We start from the raw sequence: 21,304 nt of genomic DNA on the forward strand, positions 1-21,304 counted from the left end.
CACCGAAGAATCACACAAAGTGCTGGAGTAACTCAGCGGGTCAGGCAGCGTCTCTGGAGAGAAGGAATGGGCGACGTTTCGGGTCGAGACCCGAAAGACTGGAGCGACTTGGCTTGTATACACTGGAATTTAGAAGGATGAGAGGAGATCTTATCGAAACGTATAAGATTATTAAGGGGTTGGACACGTTAGAGGCAGGAAACATGTTCCCAATGTTGGGGGGGGGGGGGTCCAGAACCAGGGGCCACACAGTTTAAGAATAAGGGGTAGGCCATTTAGAACGGAGATGAGGAAAAACTTTTTCAGTCAGAGAGTTGTGAATCTGTGGAATTCTCTGCCTCAGAAGGCAGTGGAGGCCAGTTCTCTGGATGCATTCAAGAGAGAGCTAGATAGAGCTCTTAAGGGTAGCGGAGTCAGGGGGTATGGGGAGAAGGCGGGAACGGGGTACTGATTGAGAATGATCAGCCATGATCACATTGAATGGCGGTGCTGGCTCGAAGGGCCGAATGGCCTACTCCTGCACCTATTGTCTATTGTCTATTGTCTATTGAGACCATTCTTCAGACTCGAAGCATCACCCATTCCTTCTCTCCAGAGATGCTGCCTGACCCGCCGAGTTACTCCGGCACTTTGTGTCTATCCTCAGTGTAAACCGGCATCTGCAGTTCCTTCCCACACTGATTATCAGGGACATTGGCTTCACCTGCCAATCAATCAACTACTCCCACCGACATGCCTGACCTGCTGAGTTACTCCAGCACTTTGTGTTCTTTTTTTTGTAAACCAGCATTGGCAGTTCCTTGTGTCTCTAAGGCTCCTGGGAGTTGTATAAAAGGCAGTCAACTTGAAACCACATGCCACCAGATTGAAGAATAGCCTCTTCCCAACTGTTATTAGACTCATGGGTGGCCTTCTCTTAAGCCTAGGATAACTTCCCAATCTTCCAATCTACTTTGTAATGGCCCTTGCGCTTTTTTTGCCTATGTGATCTTTCTCTTTCACTACACCGATCAGCCAAAACATTATGACCACTGACAGGCGACGTGAATAACATTGATTCTCTTGTTACAATGGCACCTGTCAAGGGGTGGGATATATTAGGCAGCAAGTGCACAGTCAGTTCTTGAAGTTGGTGTGTCAGATGCAGGAGAAATGGGCAGGAGTAAAGACCTGAGCGACTTTGACAAGGGGCCAAATTGTTGTGGCCAGACGACCGGGTCAGAGCATCTCTGAAACGGCAAGGCTTGTGGGGTGCTCCCGGTCAGCAGTGGTGAGTACCGACCGACAGTGGTCCGAGGAGGGACAAACCACAAACCGGCGACAGGCAGGGTGTTGGGCGCCCAAGGCTCATCGATGCGCGAGGGCAACGAAGGCTGTCCCGTCTGGTCCGAACCGACAGAAGGTCGACTGTGGCACAAGTCACGGAAAATGTTAATGGTGGTCACGGGAGGAATGTGTCACAATACACAGTGCATCGCACCCTGCTGCGTATGGGGCTGCACACGGAGGACCAACAGCACATTGGGCAGGTGGTCATAATGTTTTGGCTGATCGGTGTATATTCTGCATTGCTCGTGTTTGCTTTTGCACTACCTGGTGTACATATGTGCGGTATCTCAGTACGCACGATACTAATGAACCGAGACATATCAAAGCCTCACCAAGTGCTGGAGTGAACCAACGCATGAGGCAGCGGATAGACGCAAAAAGCCCCGAGCGACTCAGCGGCTCGAGCAACTCAGTTTCTCCAGAGATGGACACAAAATGGCGGAGTAGCTCAGCGGGGCAGGCAGCATCCCTGGGGAAGGAATGGGCCTCGACCCGAAACGTCACCCGTTCCATCTCTCCAGAGATGCTGCCTGTCCCGCTGAGTGACTCCGCCATTTTGTGTCCATCTCTGGAGCAACGCACTCAGGGACTCAGGTGCCACCAGGCCTCTGCCTTTCGCTCCTCGCCACTCTATCTCTGTCCCTTCCATGGCAGAAGACATGTACCTTCCTGTAAGGCATGAAGTACTGCTCAATAAAAGGCCCTTCGATCTTTTGTGGATTGCTGCTGTCATCCGCGATGACTATGGTGACATTGGGATAAAACCTCCTGATGCTCGATATCAGCTCCCTCAGCTTGTCGTACCTCAAGAAGGTTTTGGTCGCTATGGTCACCAACCCACTGATGTCATAGCCTGAAACACAGAGACCAGTTAGTGACCACCTTCCATTTCGGTACGACCGCGTTCTTCTGAGTCCGCGCCGCCAGCGGAAGTAAATTCCAAGACATTAACAGTTCGCGCACGCAGCTTACAGTCAGCAGGATCTATGGAAAATACACTGACACAAACCATTACTATCTCATTCAATACACAGGCATGGTGCACTGTATCATAACTAATGATCGATCTATTTTTCAGAAGAGAACAGTCCCGAGAATCATGCCATCTTAACAATAGACCAATAGACAATAGACAATAGGTGCAGGAGGAGGCCATTCGGCCCTTCGAGCCAGCACCGCCATTCAATGTGATCATGGCTGATCATCCACAATCAGTATCCTGTTCCTGCCTTCTCCCCATACCCCCTGACTCCGCTATCATTAAGAGCTCTATCTAACTCATTAAGAGTTCTGTCGAACTCTCTCTTGAAAGCATCCAGAGAATCCACTGAAAGTCTGAAGAAGGGTCTCGACCCGAAACGTCACCTATCCAGTTTCTCCACAGATGCTGCCTGACCCGCTGAGTTACTCCAGCACTCTGTGAAACGGCACCTATCCATGTTCCCCAGAGATGCTGCCTGACCCGCTGAGTTACTCCAGCACTCTGTGAAACGTCACCTATCCATGTTCTCCACAGTCTGCCTGACCCGCTGAGTTACTCCAGCACTCTGTTATACCCAGGCATTGAGATCAAATAGATGATTCGATATCTGTTGGTAGCAATAATGGTGGACGCAGCCCAGACCATCACACAAACCAACCTCCCTTCCACCGACTCCATCTACACCTCGCGCTGCCTCGGCAAGGCCAGCAGCCCAGACCATCACACAAACCAACCTCCCTTCCACTGACTCCATCTACACCTCACGCTGCCTCGGCAAGGCCAGCAGCCCAGACCATCACACAAACCAACCTCCCTTCCACTGACTCCATCTACACCTCACGCTGCCTCGGCAAGGCCAGCAGCCCAGACCATCACACAAACCAACCTCCCTTCCACTGACTCCATCTACACCTCACGCTGCCTCGGCAAGGCCAGCAGCATCATCAAGGACCAGTCTCACCCCGGCCACTCCCTCTTCTCCCCTCTCCCATCGGGCAAGAGGTACAGAAGTGTGAAAACGCACACCATTTCTTCCCATCTGTTATCAGGCAGCTGAACCAACCAACAACTCGAGAGCAGTCCTGAACTACTATCTACCCCGTTAGAAACCCTCTGCCGATATTTGATCAGACTTTACTGGCTACGTCTTGCACTAAACGTTATTTACATTATTCCCTTAATCATGTATCTGTACACTGAGGAAGGCTCGATTGTAACCTTGTATTGTCTTTCCGCTGACTAGCACTATCCTACACACACGTGGGATCATTTACAATTTTACCGAAGCCAATTCGCCTGCAAGCCTGCACGTCTTTGGAGAGTGGGAGGAAACCGGAGCACCCGGAGAAAACCCACGCGGGTCACGGGGAGAACGTGCAAACTCAGCGCCCACAGTCAGAAGCTCTACCCGCTGCGCCACCGTGCCACCCCTTACGTGCCAGCGGGGTGCCGATGCCCAAAGGGCTTCGTCTCCAGACAACCCGCACTTCAGAAGGGACGTGGAGCAATGGGTTAAAAGAGCACCACGGTGGTTCTGAGACAATCTTGTTCTGCAAAGTGCGATCTTGCGGCAGATTACACAGAGTGGGGCAATGGCGGAAGCTTTGTTGACCAGTCCCGTGGTGTGCTTTTGCCGGGTCGGCAGTTGCTGATGAGGCTGGCACACACGTTGTGCCCATGGGGCTACTCCCCTGGCGGCCTGGCCATGCGGAGGATTGTGGGCGCCGTTTTGCCCGCGCCGCGCCGCGGGCTGGCGGCTTTGCGCTGAGAATTTGCACTCGCGACGCGCTCTCAGGATGCCGGATGGACGCAGAGGAGCAACCGGAGGCGCAAAGGCGGCGGTCAATTTGCGCGCAAGCGAGATCCAGAAAGCTGCACGGGAACGGAATGAAGGTAGACACAAAGTGCTGGAGTACCTCAGCGTCCTTAGATACAGCGTGGAAACAGGCCCTACGGCCCATCGAGTCTGCTCCGACCAGCGATCCCCGCACACTAACACTATCCTACACCCACCGGGGACAATTTACAATGATACCAAGCCAACTAACCTACAAACCTGTACGTCTTTGGAGTGTGGGAGGAAACCGGAGCACCCGGAGAAAACCCACGCAGGTCACGGGGAGAACGTGCAAACTCCGTACAGACAGCGCCCGTAGTCAGGATGGAACCAGGGTCTCTGGCGCCGTGAGGCAGCAACTCTACCGCTGCGCCACCCGTGCATCCCTCTCTGGAGAATATGGGTGACGTTTTGGGTCGAGACCTTTCTTCAGAAGCTTCAGACCCCGAAGAAGGGTCTCGACCTGAAACGTCACCTATCCATGTTCTCCAGAGATGCTGCCTGTCCCGCTGAGTTACTCCAGCACTTTGTGTCTACCTTCGGTATAAACCAGCATCTGCAGTTCCTTCCTGCACAAGTGGATGGAATGGCTGGTTAGTCCTTGGTTGGAGGGATGAATGCCCCTCCCTCTGGTCCTCAGAAGGTCTTTCTTCACGTTGTGAATAAAATGGCTGGTGAACAATGGGAGGCATCACCCCTCCACAAGCCTGACCCAATCTTGATCCTTCCCCTTGTCTCACCAAACTGAGACTGACCCCCTTCCCTCACGGGTCCGGCCTTCGACACTGACCCACCATTAATTGCGTTCAGATCCATAAAAGGAATCGAGCCTGGACCATTTGTAGTTACAGGGCCCAGTATCCTCATCTCTGCCTCACAGCGCCGGAGACCCGGGTTCGATCCTGACTACGGGTGCTGTCCGCACGGAGTTTGTACGTTCTCCCCGTGACCTGCGTGGGTTTTCTCCGGGTGCACCAGTTTCCTCCCACACTCCCAAGTCGTATAGATTTGTAGGTCAATTGGCTTCGGTGAAATTGCAAATTGTCCCGAGTGTGTGTAGGATAGTGTCCGTGTGCGGGGATCGCTGGTCGGCGCGGACCCGGTGGGCTGAAAGGCCCGTTTCCGCGCTGTATCTCTAAACTAAACTGAACTAAACACTGGATGACACCTTGGAATCTTGCTTTAAAGTTTTAAGGAGGATTATTGTGGTCACCGTGGGAGGATGACACACCCAATTTCATTAAACTGATTCAGTGGGGGTTTTGAAAGTGATCAGTTGCTAAGCCTTTATTAAAGTTGGGTGTCACCAGACTTGTGTGAGTTTTCAACTGCAACGTAGCTATGGAGGGCGTGCAGCGTAGGTTTACTAGGTTAATTCCCGGAATGGCGGGACTGTCGTATGTTGAAAGGCTGGAGCAATTAGGCTTGTATACACTGGAATTTAGAAGGATGAGGGGGGATCTTATTGAAACATATAAGATAATTAGGGGATTGGACACATTAGAGGCAGGAAACATGTTCCCAATGTTGGGGGGAGTCCAGAACAAGGGGCCACAGTTTGAGAATAAGGGGTAGGCCATTTAGAACGGAGATGAGGAAGAACTTTTTCAGTCAGAGAGTGGTGAAGGTGTGGAATTCTCTGCCTCAGAAGGCAGTGGAGGCCAGTTCGTTGGATGCTTTCAAGAGAGAGCTGGATAGAGCTCTTAAGGATAGCGGAGTGAGGGGGTATGGGGAGAAGGCAGGAACGGGGTACTGATTGAGAGTGATCAGCCATGATCGCATTGAATGGCGGTGCTGGCTCGAAGGGCTGAATGGCCTACTCCTGCACCTATTGTCTATTGTCTATTGTCTATTGTAGCCTTGCCTGAGCACGATTAGGCCCAGGCTTGTACTACCGAGAACTGTCTACATGCTCCGCCTTCATTAATGGCCGCCCCCACACTTTTGCTGCAGGGGTCTAATGTCCAATCCCTGGTCATAGAGTCATAGAGTGATACGGTGGTGGAAACAGGCTCCACTCCGGCCTACAATGTCCCAGCTACACTAATCCCACCTGCCTGCGCTTGGTCCATATCCCTCCAAACCTGACCTATCCACGTACCTGTTTCTTAAATGTTCCGATAGTCCCAGCCTCAACGACCTCCTCTGGCGGCTCGTTCCATACACCCACCACCCTCCGTGTGAAAAAGCTACCCCTCAGATTTCTACTAGATCTTTTCCCCTTCACCTTGAACCCATGTCCTCTGGTCCTTGATTCCCCGACTCTGGGCAAGAGCGTGAGGATTATAAGGGTTTTCAGGTGTCAATCACTGGTGCAGTGGGTGGAGCCACTGCCTCACAGCACCAGAGACCCGGGTTCCATCCTGACTACGGGTTTAGTTCAGTTTCGAGATACAGCGCAGAAACAGGCCCTTCGGCCCACCGAGTCCGCGCCGACCAGCGATCCCCGCACTCTAACACTATCCCACACACACACTAGGGACAATCTACATTTACACCAAGCCAATTAACCTACAAACCTGTACGTCCTTGGAGTGTGGGAGGAAACCGGAGATCTCGGAGAAAACCCACGCAGGTCACGGGGAGAAGGTGCAAACTCCGTACAGGCGGCGCCCGTGGTCGGGATGGAACCCGGGTCTCCGGCGCTGCAAACGCTGTGAGGCGGCAACTCCACCGCTGTGCGACCGCGCCGCCCCTCTGCGCTGTCTGAGTGGAGTTTGTACGTTCCACTTGTCCGTGGCCATGCGTGGGTTTCCTCCGGGTGCTCCGGTTCCTCCCACATCCCGGGGGGGGGGAAAAGGCGTGTTGGGTTAGCAGGTTAACTCTCCCTCTGCAAATTGCTGCCAGACTGTCGGAAGGTACCGACAACGAGGAAAAGGGACAACATAGAACTAGGGTGAGCTGGGGCAATCGATGGTTCACCGGGTCCGCGCCGGCCACCAATCACCCGTACACTAGTCCTATCCTACGCACCAGGGACGATTTACAGTGGGTCAATTAACCTACAAGCCCACACGTCTTTGGACTGTGGGAGGAAACCCCAGCACCTTTGTGAAGAAGGGTCTCGACCCGAAACGTCACCTATTCCTTCTCCCCAGAGATGCTGCCTGACCCGCTGAGTTACTCCAGCACTCTGTGAAACGTCACCTATCCATGTTCTCCACAGATGCTGCCTGACCCGCTGAGTTACTCCAGCACTCTGTGAAACGTCACCTATCCATGTTCTCCACAGATGCTGCCTGACCCGCTGAGTTACTCCAGCACTCTGTGAAACGTCACCTATCCATGTTCTCCACAGATGCTGCCTGACCCGCTGAGTTACTCCAGCACTCTGTGAAACGTCACCTATCCATGTTCTCCACAGATGCTGCCTGGAGGGTCTGTGCTGACTCATTGACACTGATCGCACATTAATCCCACTTCACCCTCCCCACATTCCTGACAAATCCCCCAGATTTGACACACGAGGAGGCAACTCATCTCTGGGATGTAGGAGGAAACCGGGGCACCACGGGATAATCCTCTGCAGTTCATAAGTTCGTAAGTTCATCAGTGATAGGAGCAGAATTAGGCCATTCGGCCCATCAAGTCAAGTCAAGTCAATTTTATTTGTATAGCACATTTAAACACAACCCACGTTGACCAAAGTGCTGTACATCAGTTCAGGTACTAAGGAACGAACATACAGTGGCACACAAACATAACAGCACATACATAAACAGTTCACAGCGCCCCCTCAGAGGGCCTCAAACGCTAGGGAGTAGAAGTAGGTTTTGAGCCTGGACTTAAAGTCTGCTCCACCATTCAATCACGGCTGATCTCTCTCTCTCCCTCCTAACCTCAGTTCTCCTGCCTTCTCCCCGTAACCTCTGACGCCCATAGCTAATCGAGGATCGGTCTCAGGGAAGAACGTTCAAACTCCACGCGGACAGCGCCCAAGGTCGGGATGGAGCCTGGAGTGGCTGGAGCCGTGAGGCAGCGGCTCTCACCCGCTGCGCCGCCGGGCGGCCATTAGCACAGGCCCCGTGCGGCAGAACAACTGAAGTTCAGGAGCAGTGGCCGCGCCCCCCCCCCCCTCCCCCGCTGGGGTGCAAAGGTCAGCGGGGGGCTTCACCACCGCGGTCCCCGTGATGAACGCAAGACCCACCAGCAGTCGCCCGCAATGGCAAACACCATCCAGCTTCAATCAGCACCAAGGCAATGTCAACACCCTGCCAGCGCTCACCACTAGGCCCCGGCACTAACCTGGCTGACTCTTGACGTTGTACAGCTTCGGGATGACGGGATGACGAATCTTGATGGTAAACGCTGCCTGGTGCCCAGCCGTTTTCAACAGCACTGAAAGACAAAGCCCAACAAAGCATTGAGTCACCCCTGTCCCCTGTACCTCCTCCCTCCACTCTGTCCACGAACCCTGACAGTCCTTTCAAGTGAGGCCGAGGTTCGCTTGCACCTCCTCCAACCTCATCTACTGTATCCGTTGTTTAGATTTTTTTAGATTTTTAGATTTAGAGATACAGCGTGGAAACAGGCCCTTCGGCCCACTGGGTCCGCACCGCCCAGCGATCCCCACACACTAACACTATCCTACACACACTAGGGGCAATTTTTTTTTTTTACATTTGCCCAGCCAATTAACCTACATACCTGTACGTCTTTGGAGTGTGGGAGGAAACCGAAGATCTCGGAGAAAACCCACGCAGGTCACGGGGAGAGCGTACAAACTCCGTACAGACGGCGCCCGTAGTCAGGATCTAACCTGAGTCTCCGGCGCTGCATTCGCTGTAGGGCAGCAACTCTACCGCTGCGCCACCGTGCCGTTCAAGATGTGGACTCTTGTACATCGGCGAGTCCAAACGCAGACTGGCGATCGTTTCGCTGAACACCTTCGCTCAGTCCGCCTGGACCTACCTGATCTCCCGGTTGCCAAACACTTTAATTCCCCTTCCCATTCCCACACTGACCTTTCTGTCCTGGGCCTCCTCCATTGTCAGAGTGAGGCTAAACGCAAATTGGAGGAACAGCATCTCATATTTCGCTTGGGCAGCTCACAGCCCAGTGGTATGAACATTGACTTCTCAAACTTCAGGTAGTCCTGGCATCCCCTCTCTTTCTATCCCTCCCCCACCCAAGTCACACCAGCTTCTCGTTCTCACCCAGCACACAGCTCACAACGGCCTGTTTCCTTTATCATCGTTACTTTTTTGCACATCTTTTATTCATTGTTCTTTATCTCAATAGACAATAGACAATAGGTGCAGGAGGAGGCCATTCGGCCCTTCGAGCCTGTACGCACCACCATTCAATGTGATCATGGCTGATCATTCCCAAACAGTACCCCGTTCCTGCCTTCTCCCCATACCCCCTGACTCCGCGATCCTTAAGAGCTCTATCCAGCTCTCTCTTGAATGCATTCAGAGAACTGGCCTCCACTGCCTTCTGAGGCAGAGAATTCCACAGATTCACAACTCTCTGACTGAAAAAGTATTTCCTCATCTCCATTCTAAATGGCCTACCCCTTATTCTTAAACTGTGGCCCCTGGTTCTGGACTCCCCCAACATCGGGAACATGTTTCCTGCTTCTAGCGTGTCCAATCCCTTAATAATCTTATACGTTTCGATAAGATCCCCTCTCATCCTTCTAAATTCCAGTGTATACAAGCCTAGTCGCTCCAGTCTTTCAACATACGACAGTCCCACCATTCCGGGAATTAACCTAGTGAACCTACGCTGCACGCCCTCATTAGCAAGAATATCCTTCCTCAAATTTGGAGACCAAAACTGCACACAGTACTCCAGGTGCGGTCTCACTAGGGCCCTGTACAACTGCAGAAGGACCTCTTTGCTCCTATACTCAACTCCTCTTGTTATGAAGGCCAACATTCCATTGGCTTTCTTCACTGCCTGCTGCTTGTGCTGATGCCACATCCCGTTCATCCTTCCACCCTCCTCCCTCTCAACCGCCCAGCTCGACAATAATCGAAACTGAAACTGGAGGAAGGGTACACCTCAACAGATTCACTCAGCTATGATCAAAGGCAAGAGTATTCAAACTGGCTGGAAATTGAAGGGTGGCCTTCAATTGAAGGCTGCCCGGCCTACCTGTGTCAGCCGTGTTGGGGTTGAAGATGGTGTTGGTGTACGTGATGAACTGCAGCTGGCGGTTCAGGTTGTCCACCTGGGCGCTGGAGAGAGACAGGTGCATCTGGCCCGCACCTTCCACCGTCACCTCGTCCACCTCCGCGGCCACGTCGAAGGTCCCCAGGGCGGCCGTCACGTTCACCTGCACGAAACCAGAGGCCGAGTGAGAGCGGCCGGGGGAGGTTGGGGTCGGAGTGCGTCCAGGCCGCCCTGTGCCTTGGCACCCCCGGGCTGAGGAGGCGGGAGAGTCAACGGCAGGAGGAGGCCACTCGGCCCCTCCAGCCCGACCTGCCCTTCAACGTGCAGGAAGGAACTGCAGATGCTGGTTTACACAGAGGACAGACACAAAAAAGGCTCAGCGGGACAGGCAGCATCTCTGGAGAGCAGGAACGGGTGACGTTTCGGGTCGAGACCCTTCTTCAGACTGATGTCAGGGGAGAGGGAGATACATAGATAAGGAAGTGCAAGGTGTGAACACAGGACAAAGGTGAATGGAGATCAAGGGCAATGTAGAATAGATCACTGTTAGCTGGGAGAAGGTAACAACAATGCACAGAGTCTCTTGCCCAGAGTAGGGGAATCGAGGACCAGAGGACACAGGTTCAAGGTGAAGGGGAAAAGAGCTAATAGGAATCCAAGGGGTAACTTTTTCACACAGAGGGTGGTGGGTGTGTGGAACGAGCTGCCGGAGGAGGTAGTTGAGGCTGGGTCTATTCCATCGTTTCAGAAACAGTTGGACAGGTACAAGGATAGAACAGGTTTGGAAGGGTATGGACCAAACGCAGGCAAGTGGGACTAGGGTAGCTGGGACATGTTGGCCGGTGTGGGGAAGTTGGGCCGAATGGCCTGTTTCCACACTGTATCACCCTGTGACTTTAACAAAGCAAACAGAGGGCCATTCAATACCATCACATCTGTTGCGATCGCCTGCAGAGTACTAGAGGTTCACCCGCGGATTAGAGACCCCATTCACTGCTTTCCCATCAATCTCGGCCCCCCGAGATTCAGGGTCGGTGGCAATAGTGGGTTACGGGGATCGCGAGACGGCATGGACTCGGTGGGCCGAAGGGCCTGTTTATCACGCTGGGTCTCTAAACTAACCTTCACCCCAGAGAAGGGAAAGAGAGAGAGCCTGGGCCGTGTTGTTTGCTGGTTCATAGGTTCATGTCAATACATTCTAGGAGCAGAATTAGGCCATTCGGCCCATCAAGTCTATTCCGCCATTCAATCATGGCTGATCTATCTTTCAAAGGTTTCAAAGGTCTTTCTTTGTCACGTGTACCAATTAAGGTACAGTGATATTCGTATTACCTTACAGCCATACTAAAAAAAAGCAACAAGACACACAACGACATAAAAGTTAACATAAACATCCACCACAATGGATTCCCCACATTCCTCACTGTGATGGAAGGCAATAAAGTCTAATTTTCTTCCCTCATTTTCTCCCGCGGTCGGGGCAGTCAAAACTCGCGCGTCGGGGCGGTCGAAGCTCCCGCGGCTTGGAGCTCCCGAAGTCGGTCCCTAACCAGAGGCCGCCAGCTCCACGATGTTGAAAGTCCGCAGGCTCCCGCGGTTGGTGCTCGGAGGTCGATCCCCATCAGGGACCGTCAGCTCCGCGATTTAGAAGGATGAGGGGGGATCTTATTGAAACATATAAGATAATTAGGGGATTGGACACATTAGAGGCAGGAAACATGTTCCCAATGTTGGGGGAGTCCAGAACAAGGGGCCACAGTTTAAGAATAAGGGGTAGGCCATTTAGAACGGAGATGAGGAAGAACCTTTTCAGTCAGAGAGTGGTGAAGGTGTGGAATTCTCTGCCTCAGAAGGCAGTGGAGGCCAGTTCGTTGGATGCTTTCAAGAGAGAGCTGGATAAAGCTCTTAAGGATAGCGGAGTGAGGGGGTATGGGGAGAAGGCAGGAACGGGGTACTGATTGAGAGTGATCAGCCATGATCACATTGAATGGCGGTGCTGGCTCGAAGGGCTGAATGGCCTCCTCCTGCACCTATTGTCTATTGTCTATTGTCTATTGTTAAGTCCTGCAGGCTCCCGCGGTTTGAGCTCCCGAAGTCGGTCCCCAGCAGAGGCCGCCAGCTCCACGATGTTAGGCCGCAATGCGGACGGAGATACGATACGGAAAAAAATCGCATCTCCGTCGAGGTAAGAGATTTTAAAAAAACGTTTCCCCCAACTCCCCCCCCCCCCCCCACCCACATAAAGCAAAGCTGAAGAACACTAAAACGTACATTTAACACATACTATTAAAAAACAGAGAAGGAAGGGACGGACAGACAGACTGCCTTCTACCCATAACCCCTAACACTCATACTGGTCAACAATCTGCCTTCTACCCATAACCCCTAACACTCATACTGATCAACAATCTGTCCATCTCTGCTTTAAAAATCTCCATTTGTGTTTGGGTTTGGTTTGCACAGTCCGATACATCTTGGTTTCTCAGGTTCCTGTTAAATCTTTGTTCCCTCAACTTAAACCTATGCCAGAGAGGGGGAAGCACGGTAGCGCAGCGGTAGAGTTGCTGCTTTACAGCGAATGCAGCGCCGGAGACACAGGTTCGATCCTGACTACGGGTGCTGCACTGTAAGGAGTTTGTACGTTCTCCCCGTGACCTGCGTGGGTTTTCTCCGAGATCTTCGGTTTCCTCCCACACTCCAAAGACGTACAGGTATGTAGGTTAATTGGCTGGGTAAATGTAAAAATTGTCCCTAGTGGGTGTAGGATAGTGTTAATGTACGGGGATCACTGGGCGGCACGGACTTGGAGGGCCGAAAAGGCCTGTTTCCGGCTGTAGATATATGATGATGATGATGAATCAGGAAGACATGATCCAGTTTTGGTCAGGCCGCATTTGGAGCATTGTGTGCAGTTCTAGAGTCATGGAGCCATAGAGTGATACAGTGTGGAAACAGGCCCCATCGGCCCAACTCGCCCACACCGGCCAACAATGTCCCAGCTACCCTAGTCCCACCTGCCTGCGTTTGGTTCATAACCCTCCAAACCTGTCCTATCCATGTACCTGTCCAACTGTTTCTTAAACGATGGGATAGTCCCAGCCTCAACTACCTCCTCGTTCCATACACCCACCACCCTCTGAGTGAAAAGGTTACCCCTCGGATTCCTATTAAATCTTGTCCCCTTCACCTTGAACCTATGTCCTCTGGTCCTGGATTCCCCTACTCTGGGTTAAAGACTCTACCCGATCTGCTCCTCTCATGATTTTGTCCACCTCTATAAGATCACCCCTCATCCTCCTGCGCTTCATGGAACCTGGATAGTTTTCTCTGGAACGTCAGAGGCCGAGGGGGGACCTGATAAAGGTTTATCACATTATCAGAGCCGTAGACAGGGTAGACAGTCAGAACCTTTCCCCCCGGGGTGGAAATGTTCGAGGCTTTTACAAGAATGATCCCAGGAATGAGTGGGTTAATCTGTGATGAGCGTTTGTTGGCACTGGGCCTGTACTCGCTGGAGTTTAGAAGGATGAGGGGGGTGCCTCATTGAAACTTACGGAATAGTGAGCGGCCTGGATAGAGTGGATGTGGAGAGGATGTTTCTACTAGTGGGAGAGTCTAGGACCAGAGGGCACAGCCTCAGAATTAAAGGACATTCCTTTAGGAAGGAGATGAGGAGAAATTTCTTTAGTCAGAGGGTGGTGAATCTGTGGGATTCTTTGCCACAGACGGCTGTGGAGGCCAAGTCAGTGGATATATTTAAGAGATAGGTAGATTCTTGATTGGTGCGGGTGTCAGGGGTTGTGGGGAGAAGGCAGGAGAATGGGGTTGGGAGGGAGAGATAGATCAGCCATGATTGAATGGCGGAGTGGACTCGATGGGCCGAATGGCCTAATCCACCATCCCTTATGACCTGTAAGAAAATAACTGCAGATGCTGGTACAAATCGAAGGTATTTATTCACAAAGTGCTGGAGTAACTCAGCAGGTCAGGCAGCATCTCAGGAGATACTTCTTCAGTCTGAAACTGCCTGAACCGCTGAGTTACTCCAGCACGTTGTGTCTTTGTTTTGTAAGCCAGCATCTGCAGTTCCTTGTTTCTACTTCTTAGTGTAACTTGGCATCATGTTCCTCACAGGCGTTGTGGGCCGAAGGGCCTGTTCCTGTGCTGTACTGTTCTACGTTCTGTTATCAGAGTTTTATTGTAATTCCTTCTCGGAAAAGCGACTTGTAAAAAGCATTGAAAATGACGAATCGTCCAACCATCAAATTCCTTTGGATAAAAAGTAGGAACTCAGCAGGTCAGGCAGCATCTGTGGGGTGTAGAGATACAGCGCGGAAACAGGCCCTTCGGCCCACCCAGTCCGCGCCTTAACAAAATGGCGGCACTGCCCTAGCAGCTGCCGCTCACCTGCGGTCCATTTGTCTTTGTGTTTTTGTTGTTTTTTTTGTCTTAGTTGTAGTTGTGATGTGGTGTTTTGTGTTTGTGTACTATGTGTGTATGTGGGGGGGAGGGGGAAACTAACACTGTAAATATGTGTCCCTTCAGAACGGAGACCCGACCTTTGTTTTCTGGGCCGTGTCTCCGTTCCTGCTGCGGCCTACCATCGGCCCAACTCCTGGAGCTGTCAGCCTCCATCGGACTTACCATCCAAGTCCGTGGATCGGACTTACCATCACCGGAGCCGGCCGTCTTCGGAGGCTGCGGGAGCGGCTGCGACTTGCCTTAGGTTCGGGCCGCGTGGATTCCGACATCGGGAGCTCCGGCAGCGGCAGCGTGTTCGCCCACCCCGGATCGCGGGGCTTGGGGCGCGGACATTTCACCGTCCGGCGCGGCCTAAGATGGCCGCGGGATATTTCTCTGCTGGGCGGGGGTTTCAATGTCGGGAGCCACGACCGCCCCGACGTGCAGCAACAGCGGCAGCGACAGCGTGTTCGCCCGCCCCGGATCGGACTTATCATCAGCGGAGCCGGCCGTCTTCGGAGGCTGCGGGAGCGGCTGCGACGCGACGCGCCTTGGGCTTGGCCCGCTGTGGACCGTCCGGTGCGGCCTGCAACCACAACAACCTGACCGCGGGCGAGGACAGCAGGAGAAGGGAAAGACATTGTGGCCTTCCATCACAGTGAGGAGAGAGAGGACTGGAGGAGACTCACTGTGATGGATGTTTCTTTGATGGATGTTTCTTTTTTGTGTGTTTTTGGGGTTGGGTGGTTTGAGTGCCTGTTTGATGCTTTTATTGTTGGACTGTGTTTTTGGGGGTTTTGGGGTGTGTGATTTGAATGCCTATTTAATGCTTCTATTGTTGGACTGTGTTTTGGGGGGTTTTTGGGGTTGGGTAATTTGGGTGCCTGTTTAGTGCTTTTATTGTTGGACTGTGGGTGATTGAATTAACATTTTGTTCAAGATGGCCGCGCCGTTGTGTTTTGGCTGCCTGCCACTGTATGTTTCTTTTTTTCCTAGTCAGATGTGCAGCACTTTGGTCAACGTGGGTTGTTTTTAAATGTGCTATACAAATAAATTGACTTGACTTGACTTGACTTGACCAGCGATCCCCGCACACTAACACTATCCTACACCCACTAGGGACAATTTACATTTATACCGAGCCAATTAACCAACAAACCTGTACGTCTTTGGAGTGTGGGAGGAAACGTTGAGATCCCGGTGAAAACCCGGAGCAGGTCACGGGAAGAACGTGCAAACCCCGGTCTCTGGCACTGTAAGGCAGCAACTCTACCGCTGTGCGACCGTGCCACCCACAAATGTGTCTCCTAATAGAGACAATAATGATGGGTCTGCTTATACAAAACTTTTCACTATCAAGAAACTAGCCTGGGCTCTTGAGTTGTACATCAACTTGGCTTTATTGAAGCTAAATTAACAAAAGTCTTACCACAAAACGAGGCCAATTTTTTGCTTGCAGGCTCAAACCTATGGGGGAAAAAAAGGAGACAGTTTAGAGGAGATTAAATCAACTGGAACAGATTAAAATTGGGAATAGGCACAAAGTGCTGGAGTAACTCAGCGGGTCAGGCAGCATCTGTGGAGAACATGGATAGGTGACGTTTCACAGAGTGCTGGAGTAACTCAGCGGGTCAGGCAGCATCTCTGGAGAACATGGATAGGTGACGTTTCACAGAGTGCTGGAATAACTCAGCGGGTCAGGCAGCATCTGTGGAGAACATGGATAGGTGACGTTTCACAGAGTGCTGGAGTAACTCAGCGGGTCAGGCAGCATCTGTGGAGAACATGGATAGGTGACGTTTCACAGAGTGCTGGAGTAACTCAGCGGGTCAGGCAGCATCTCTGGAGAGAAGGAACGGGTGACGTTTCGGGCCGAGACCCTTCTTCAGAGTGAGAGTCAGGGCAGGGCCGTCTTAACGCATGGGCCTGATGGGCACTTGCCCGGGGCCCCACGAGCATAGGGGCCCCATGCTGATCTGTGTATGTTAAGTGACTTGCAATAAATAAATAAATACTACTTTAAAAATGTAGGTTCAATAAGTGCTTTTTTCGCAACATTTTCAGTCCCTAAGTGCTTCTCACAGCGATCTGTAAGTGCTTTTTGCAACAATGTAGCACCCTAAGTCCATCGCTAAGTGCTTTTCGGTAAGTGCTTTTCGCCGGCACGACAGGGGGGGGGGGGGCTGGTAGGGAAAGGGGGGTGGGGGAGAGTAACGGTAGGGGCCCCAGTACACTGCTATGCCCGGGGGGGGGGGGCCATAATGCTGTAAAAACGGCCCTGAGTTAGGGGAGAGGGAAAGTAAGGGTTCAGAACATGTCGGAGCCAGCGCTGATGGACCAGGAGCCGACAGTGGTTCTTGACGATCATGTTGTTTGCTACTGGGGCAGAAGACGAGGCACTGTGCCTGCTGTGTGCAGGTGGCAGCACGCTGGCAATGGCCTGGTTTTACAAGATCAAACACGCTCCTCTTGCGGTGCTGACAAGAAACGAGCAGCAGCCGCAGTGTCATTCCCCAACTCGCTGAAGCATGTCCAGCAGGCTGCCTTGAAAAGGCAATGGGGGAAGAAAGTTTGGTGAGAATGTTTTAATTGAAGCTGAGGGTAGTGCAGCCAATAATATTGCCAGCTCAGTTACTAAACCTTAGCTGCCCTTGAGACCAATTTGCTCGGGCTAATGTCCGAGTCATAATCTTCCCATCTTTTAGTTCAACATTCCCCAATGTGGTTTGAAGTCAACTTTTTAAAAATATCATAAACTTAACCCACAAATTTCACAGGACTCATTCCGGAGATCTTTGAACGGCTGTTCCCTGGCCTCAAGTGGGATTTTCTCAATGAGCCTTTCATTCCAAAGCTTAAGAACACACAGGTTCGATCCTGACCACGGCTGCTGTCTGTACGGACGTTGTGCCACGTGGGTTTTCCCCAAGTGCTCCGGTTTCCTCCCACACTCGAAATACGTGCAGGTTTGTCGGTTAATTGGCTTTGGTAAAATTGTAAATTGTCCCTCGTGTGTAGGATAGTGTTAGTGTGCGGGGATCGCTGGTCGGCGCGGATTAAGTGGGCCGAAGGGCCTGTTTCTGCACTGTATCTCTCAACCAAACCAAACTAAACCAAACCAAACTAAAAGAGAAGCTGAACAGATATACAAGAGGGGGTCTGAAGAAGGGTCTCGACCCGAAACGTCACAATAGACAATAGACAATAGACAATAGGTGCAGGAGTAGGCCATTCAGCCCTTCGAGCCAGCACCGCCATTCAATGCGATCATGGCTGATCATTCTCAATCAGTACCCCGTTCCTGCCTTCTCCCCATACCCCCTCACTCCGCTATCCTTAAGAGCTCTATCCAGCTCTCTCTTGAAAGCATCCAACGAACTGGCCTCCACTGCCTTCTGAGGCAGAGAATTCCACACCTTCACCACTCTCTGACTGAAAAAGTTCTTCCTCATCTCCGTTCTAAATGGCCTACCCCTTATTCTTAAACGGTGGCCCCTTGTTCTGGACTCCCCCAACATTGGGAACATGTTTCCTGCCTCTAATGTGTCCAATCCCCTAATTATCTTATACGTTTCAATAAGATCCCCCCTCATCCTTCTAAATTCCAGCGTATACAAGCCTAATTGCTCCAGCCTTTCAACATACGACAGTCCCGCCATTCCGGGAATTAACCTAGTGAACCTACGCTGCACGCCCTCCATAGCAAGAATATCGTTCCTCAAATTTGGAGACCAAAACTGCACACAGTACTCCAGGTGCGGCCTCACCAGGGCCCAGTACAACTGTAGAAGGACCTCTTTGCTCCTATACTCAACTCCTCTTGTTATGAAGGCCAACATTCCATTGGCTTTCTTCACTGCCTGCTGTACCTGCATGCTTCCTTTCATTGACTGATGCACTAGGACACCCAGATCTCGTTGAACTCCCCCTCCTCCTAACTTGACACCATTCAGATAATAATCTGCCTTTCTATTCTTACTTCCAAAGTGAATAACCTCACACTTATTAAACTGCATCTGCCATGTATCCGCCCACTCACACAACCTGTCCAAGTCACCCTGCAGCCTTATTGCATCTTCCTCACAATTCACACTACCCCCAGCTTAGTATCATCTGCAAATTTGCTAATGGTACTTTTAATCCCTTCGTCTAAGTCATTAATGTCACCTATCCATGCTCCCCAGAGATGCTGCCTGACCCGCTGAGTTACTCCAGCACTCTGTGAAACGTCACCTATCCATGTTCTCCACAGATGCTGCCTGACCCGCTGAGTTACTCCAGCACTCTGTGAAACGTCACCTATCCATGTTCTCCACAGATGCTGCCTGACCCGCTGAGTTACTCCAGCACTCTGTGAAACGTCACCTATCCATGTTCTCCACAGATGCTGCCTGACCCGCTGAGTTACTCCAGCACTCTGTGAAACGTCACCTATCCATGTTCTCCACAGATGCTGCCTGACCCGCTGAGTTACTCCAGCACTTTGTGCCTATCTTCGGTTTGAACCAGCATCTGCAGTTCCTTCCTACACAGTCTGACTATACAAAAGAGGGGGATACAGTTTGAGAGCAAACACCATGTGTTTGTGCCGAACATGATGCTGACAAGTGAACTCGAGCTCTCTATTCTCTGCAAGTCCATGTACCGACGCCTTTAAAGCCACTATCGTATCTGTGTCCAGCACTAGTGGGCGGCACGGTGGCGCAGCGGTAAAGTTGCTGCCTCTATTCCTTGGAGCACATGAGCCCAGTGAGGTTTAGTTTAGAGATGCAGCGCGGAAACAGGCCCTTCGGCCCACCGGGACCGCGCCGACCAGCGATCCCCGCACACTAACACTACCCGACACACACCAGGGACAATTTTCACATTTACCAGGCCAATTAACCTACAAACCTGCACGTCTTTGGAGTGTGGGAGGAAACCGAAGATCTCGGAGAAAACCCACGCAGGTCACGGGGAGAACGTGCAAACTCCGTGCAGGCAGCGCCCGTTAGTCGGGATCGAACCCGGGTCTACGGCGCTGCATTCGCTGTGAGGCAGCGACTCTACCGCCCCCTAAAGGTGTACAAGATCATGAGAGGAATAGACGGGGTGGACGCACAGAGGCTCTTGCCCAGAGTAGGGGAATCAAAAGGGCCATACAGTTTCCTGAGGAGGTGGTCAAAGCCAACCTCTCCCTACAGCTCAGACCCCCCCGAGTCCTGGCAACATCCTCGGACACCTTCTCTGTACCCTTTCCAGCTTGACAACATCTTTCCTGGAAGCCCTTCTTTCTCTGACCTGGTATTAAGATGGATTTCAGTGGCCGCACCTCCACGCCTTGTATTGGGTACTCCAGAGGAGAGTTAGCCTGGGCGATAAGCAGGGTGTCGGCTGAAGTCTTCGTCCTGGGGGTAGACCAAGAAAGAAAGAGTGTCAATGAATGGCGTGTCGAACTACTGGGGGGGGGGGGGGGGGGGGGGGGCAAGGCCGGGCCGATTCACTGAGTGCTCCCTGAGGGTGGGACCATTTCAACAGCCGTGACCCACCCTTAGGGTTGCCAACTGTCCCGTATTAGCCGAGACATCCCGTATTTTGGGCTAAATTAGTTTGTCCCGTACGGGACTGCCCTTGTCCCGTAGTAGGCCCGGACGGCGCTTTAGGTCCGGACACTGTAGGCCCGGACACTGTAGGCCCGGACACTGTAGGCCCGGACACTGTAGGCCTGGACACTGTAGGCCTGGACACTGTAGGCCCGGACAGTATAGGCCCGGATAGTGTAGGCCAGGACACCGTAGGCCAGGACACCGTAGGCCCGGACACTGTAGGCCCGGACACTAAGCCCAGACACTGTAGGCCCGCACACTGTAGGCCCGGGGGCTGCTGTAGGCCCAGACAGTGTAGGCCCGGATATTGTAGGCCCAGGGGCCTCAGTAGGCCCAGACTGTGTAGTCCCGGAGGCCCGGACGCCACCTAACAGAGGTTGCGTGGCAACCCGCCTCCCGGCCCGGGCGGCCGCCATTGGTGGAGCGGGAGCAGGTGGCCGCTGGCTGGGTGAGGTCACGTGGGGCGTGGGTGGTGACGTCACCTTTTGTCCCTTATTTGGGAGTGAGAAAGTTGGCAACTCTATCCACCCTGCACCTTCCGGGGAAGCGGTGGCGAGGCTCCGCGTGCAGGCAGCAGCGAGCCAGAGACGACCCTGACTTCAACTGAAATAAAAAATCAGGAGGAGTGTAGATAGGTTGCCAGGTCACTCATCTGTATCCACCTATCACTTGCCAGGAAAGGGCACAGAGTGCTGGAGTAACTCAGCGGGTCAGGCAGCATCTGTGGAGAACATGGATAGGTGACGTTTCACAGAGTGCTGGAGTAACTCAGCGGGTCAGGCAGCATCTGTGGAGAACATGGATAGGTGACGTTTCACAGAGTGCTGGAGTAACTCAGCGGGTCAGGCAGCATCTCTGGAGAACATGGATAGGTGATGTTTTAGGTCAGGAGTGGGGGGGGGGAGTTGAAGTGCTGATCTCCCGGTGGCCCAGCACTTCAACTCCCCCTCCCACTCCCAGTCTGACCTTTCTGTCATGGGCCTCCTCCAG

The 21,304-nt window shown here is 52.5% G+C and overlaps 1 protein-coding gene across 4 annotated transcripts in view; it reads right to left on the reverse strand.

The window, feature by feature from the left end:
• LOC144611992 (beta-1,4 N-acetylgalactosaminyltransferase 1-like) overlaps positions 1-21,304 on the reverse strand; it is a 54,273-nt gene that overhangs the window by 14,560 nt on the left and 18,409 nt on the right. For 3 of the 4 annotated variants that reach the window (XM_078431388.1, XM_078431387.1, XM_078431390.1), the window contains 5 exons: positions 20,010-20,116; positions 16,159-16,196; positions 10,251-10,431; positions 8,394-8,486; positions 1,995-2,182 (listed from right to left, as the gene is read on the reverse strand). In XM_078431388.1, the coding sequence (XP_078287514.1) occupies positions 1,995-2,182; positions 8,394-8,486; positions 10,251-10,431; positions 16,159-16,196; positions 20,010-20,116 (607 nt within the window). The remainder of the gene's footprint in view (positions 1-1,994; positions 2,183-8,393; positions 8,487-10,250; positions 10,432-16,158; positions 16,197-20,009; positions 20,117-21,304) is intronic. The other variant, XM_078431389.1, reaches the window with a different exon arrangement.

The sequence above is a fragment of the Rhinoraja longicauda genome, chromosome 42, assembly GCF_053455715.1.
Source record: "Rhinoraja longicauda isolate Sanriku21f chromosome 42, sRhiLon1.1, whole genome shotgun sequence".
NCBI lineage: Eukaryota > Metazoa > Chordata > Chondrichthyes > Rajiformes > Arhynchobatidae > Rhinoraja > Rhinoraja longicauda.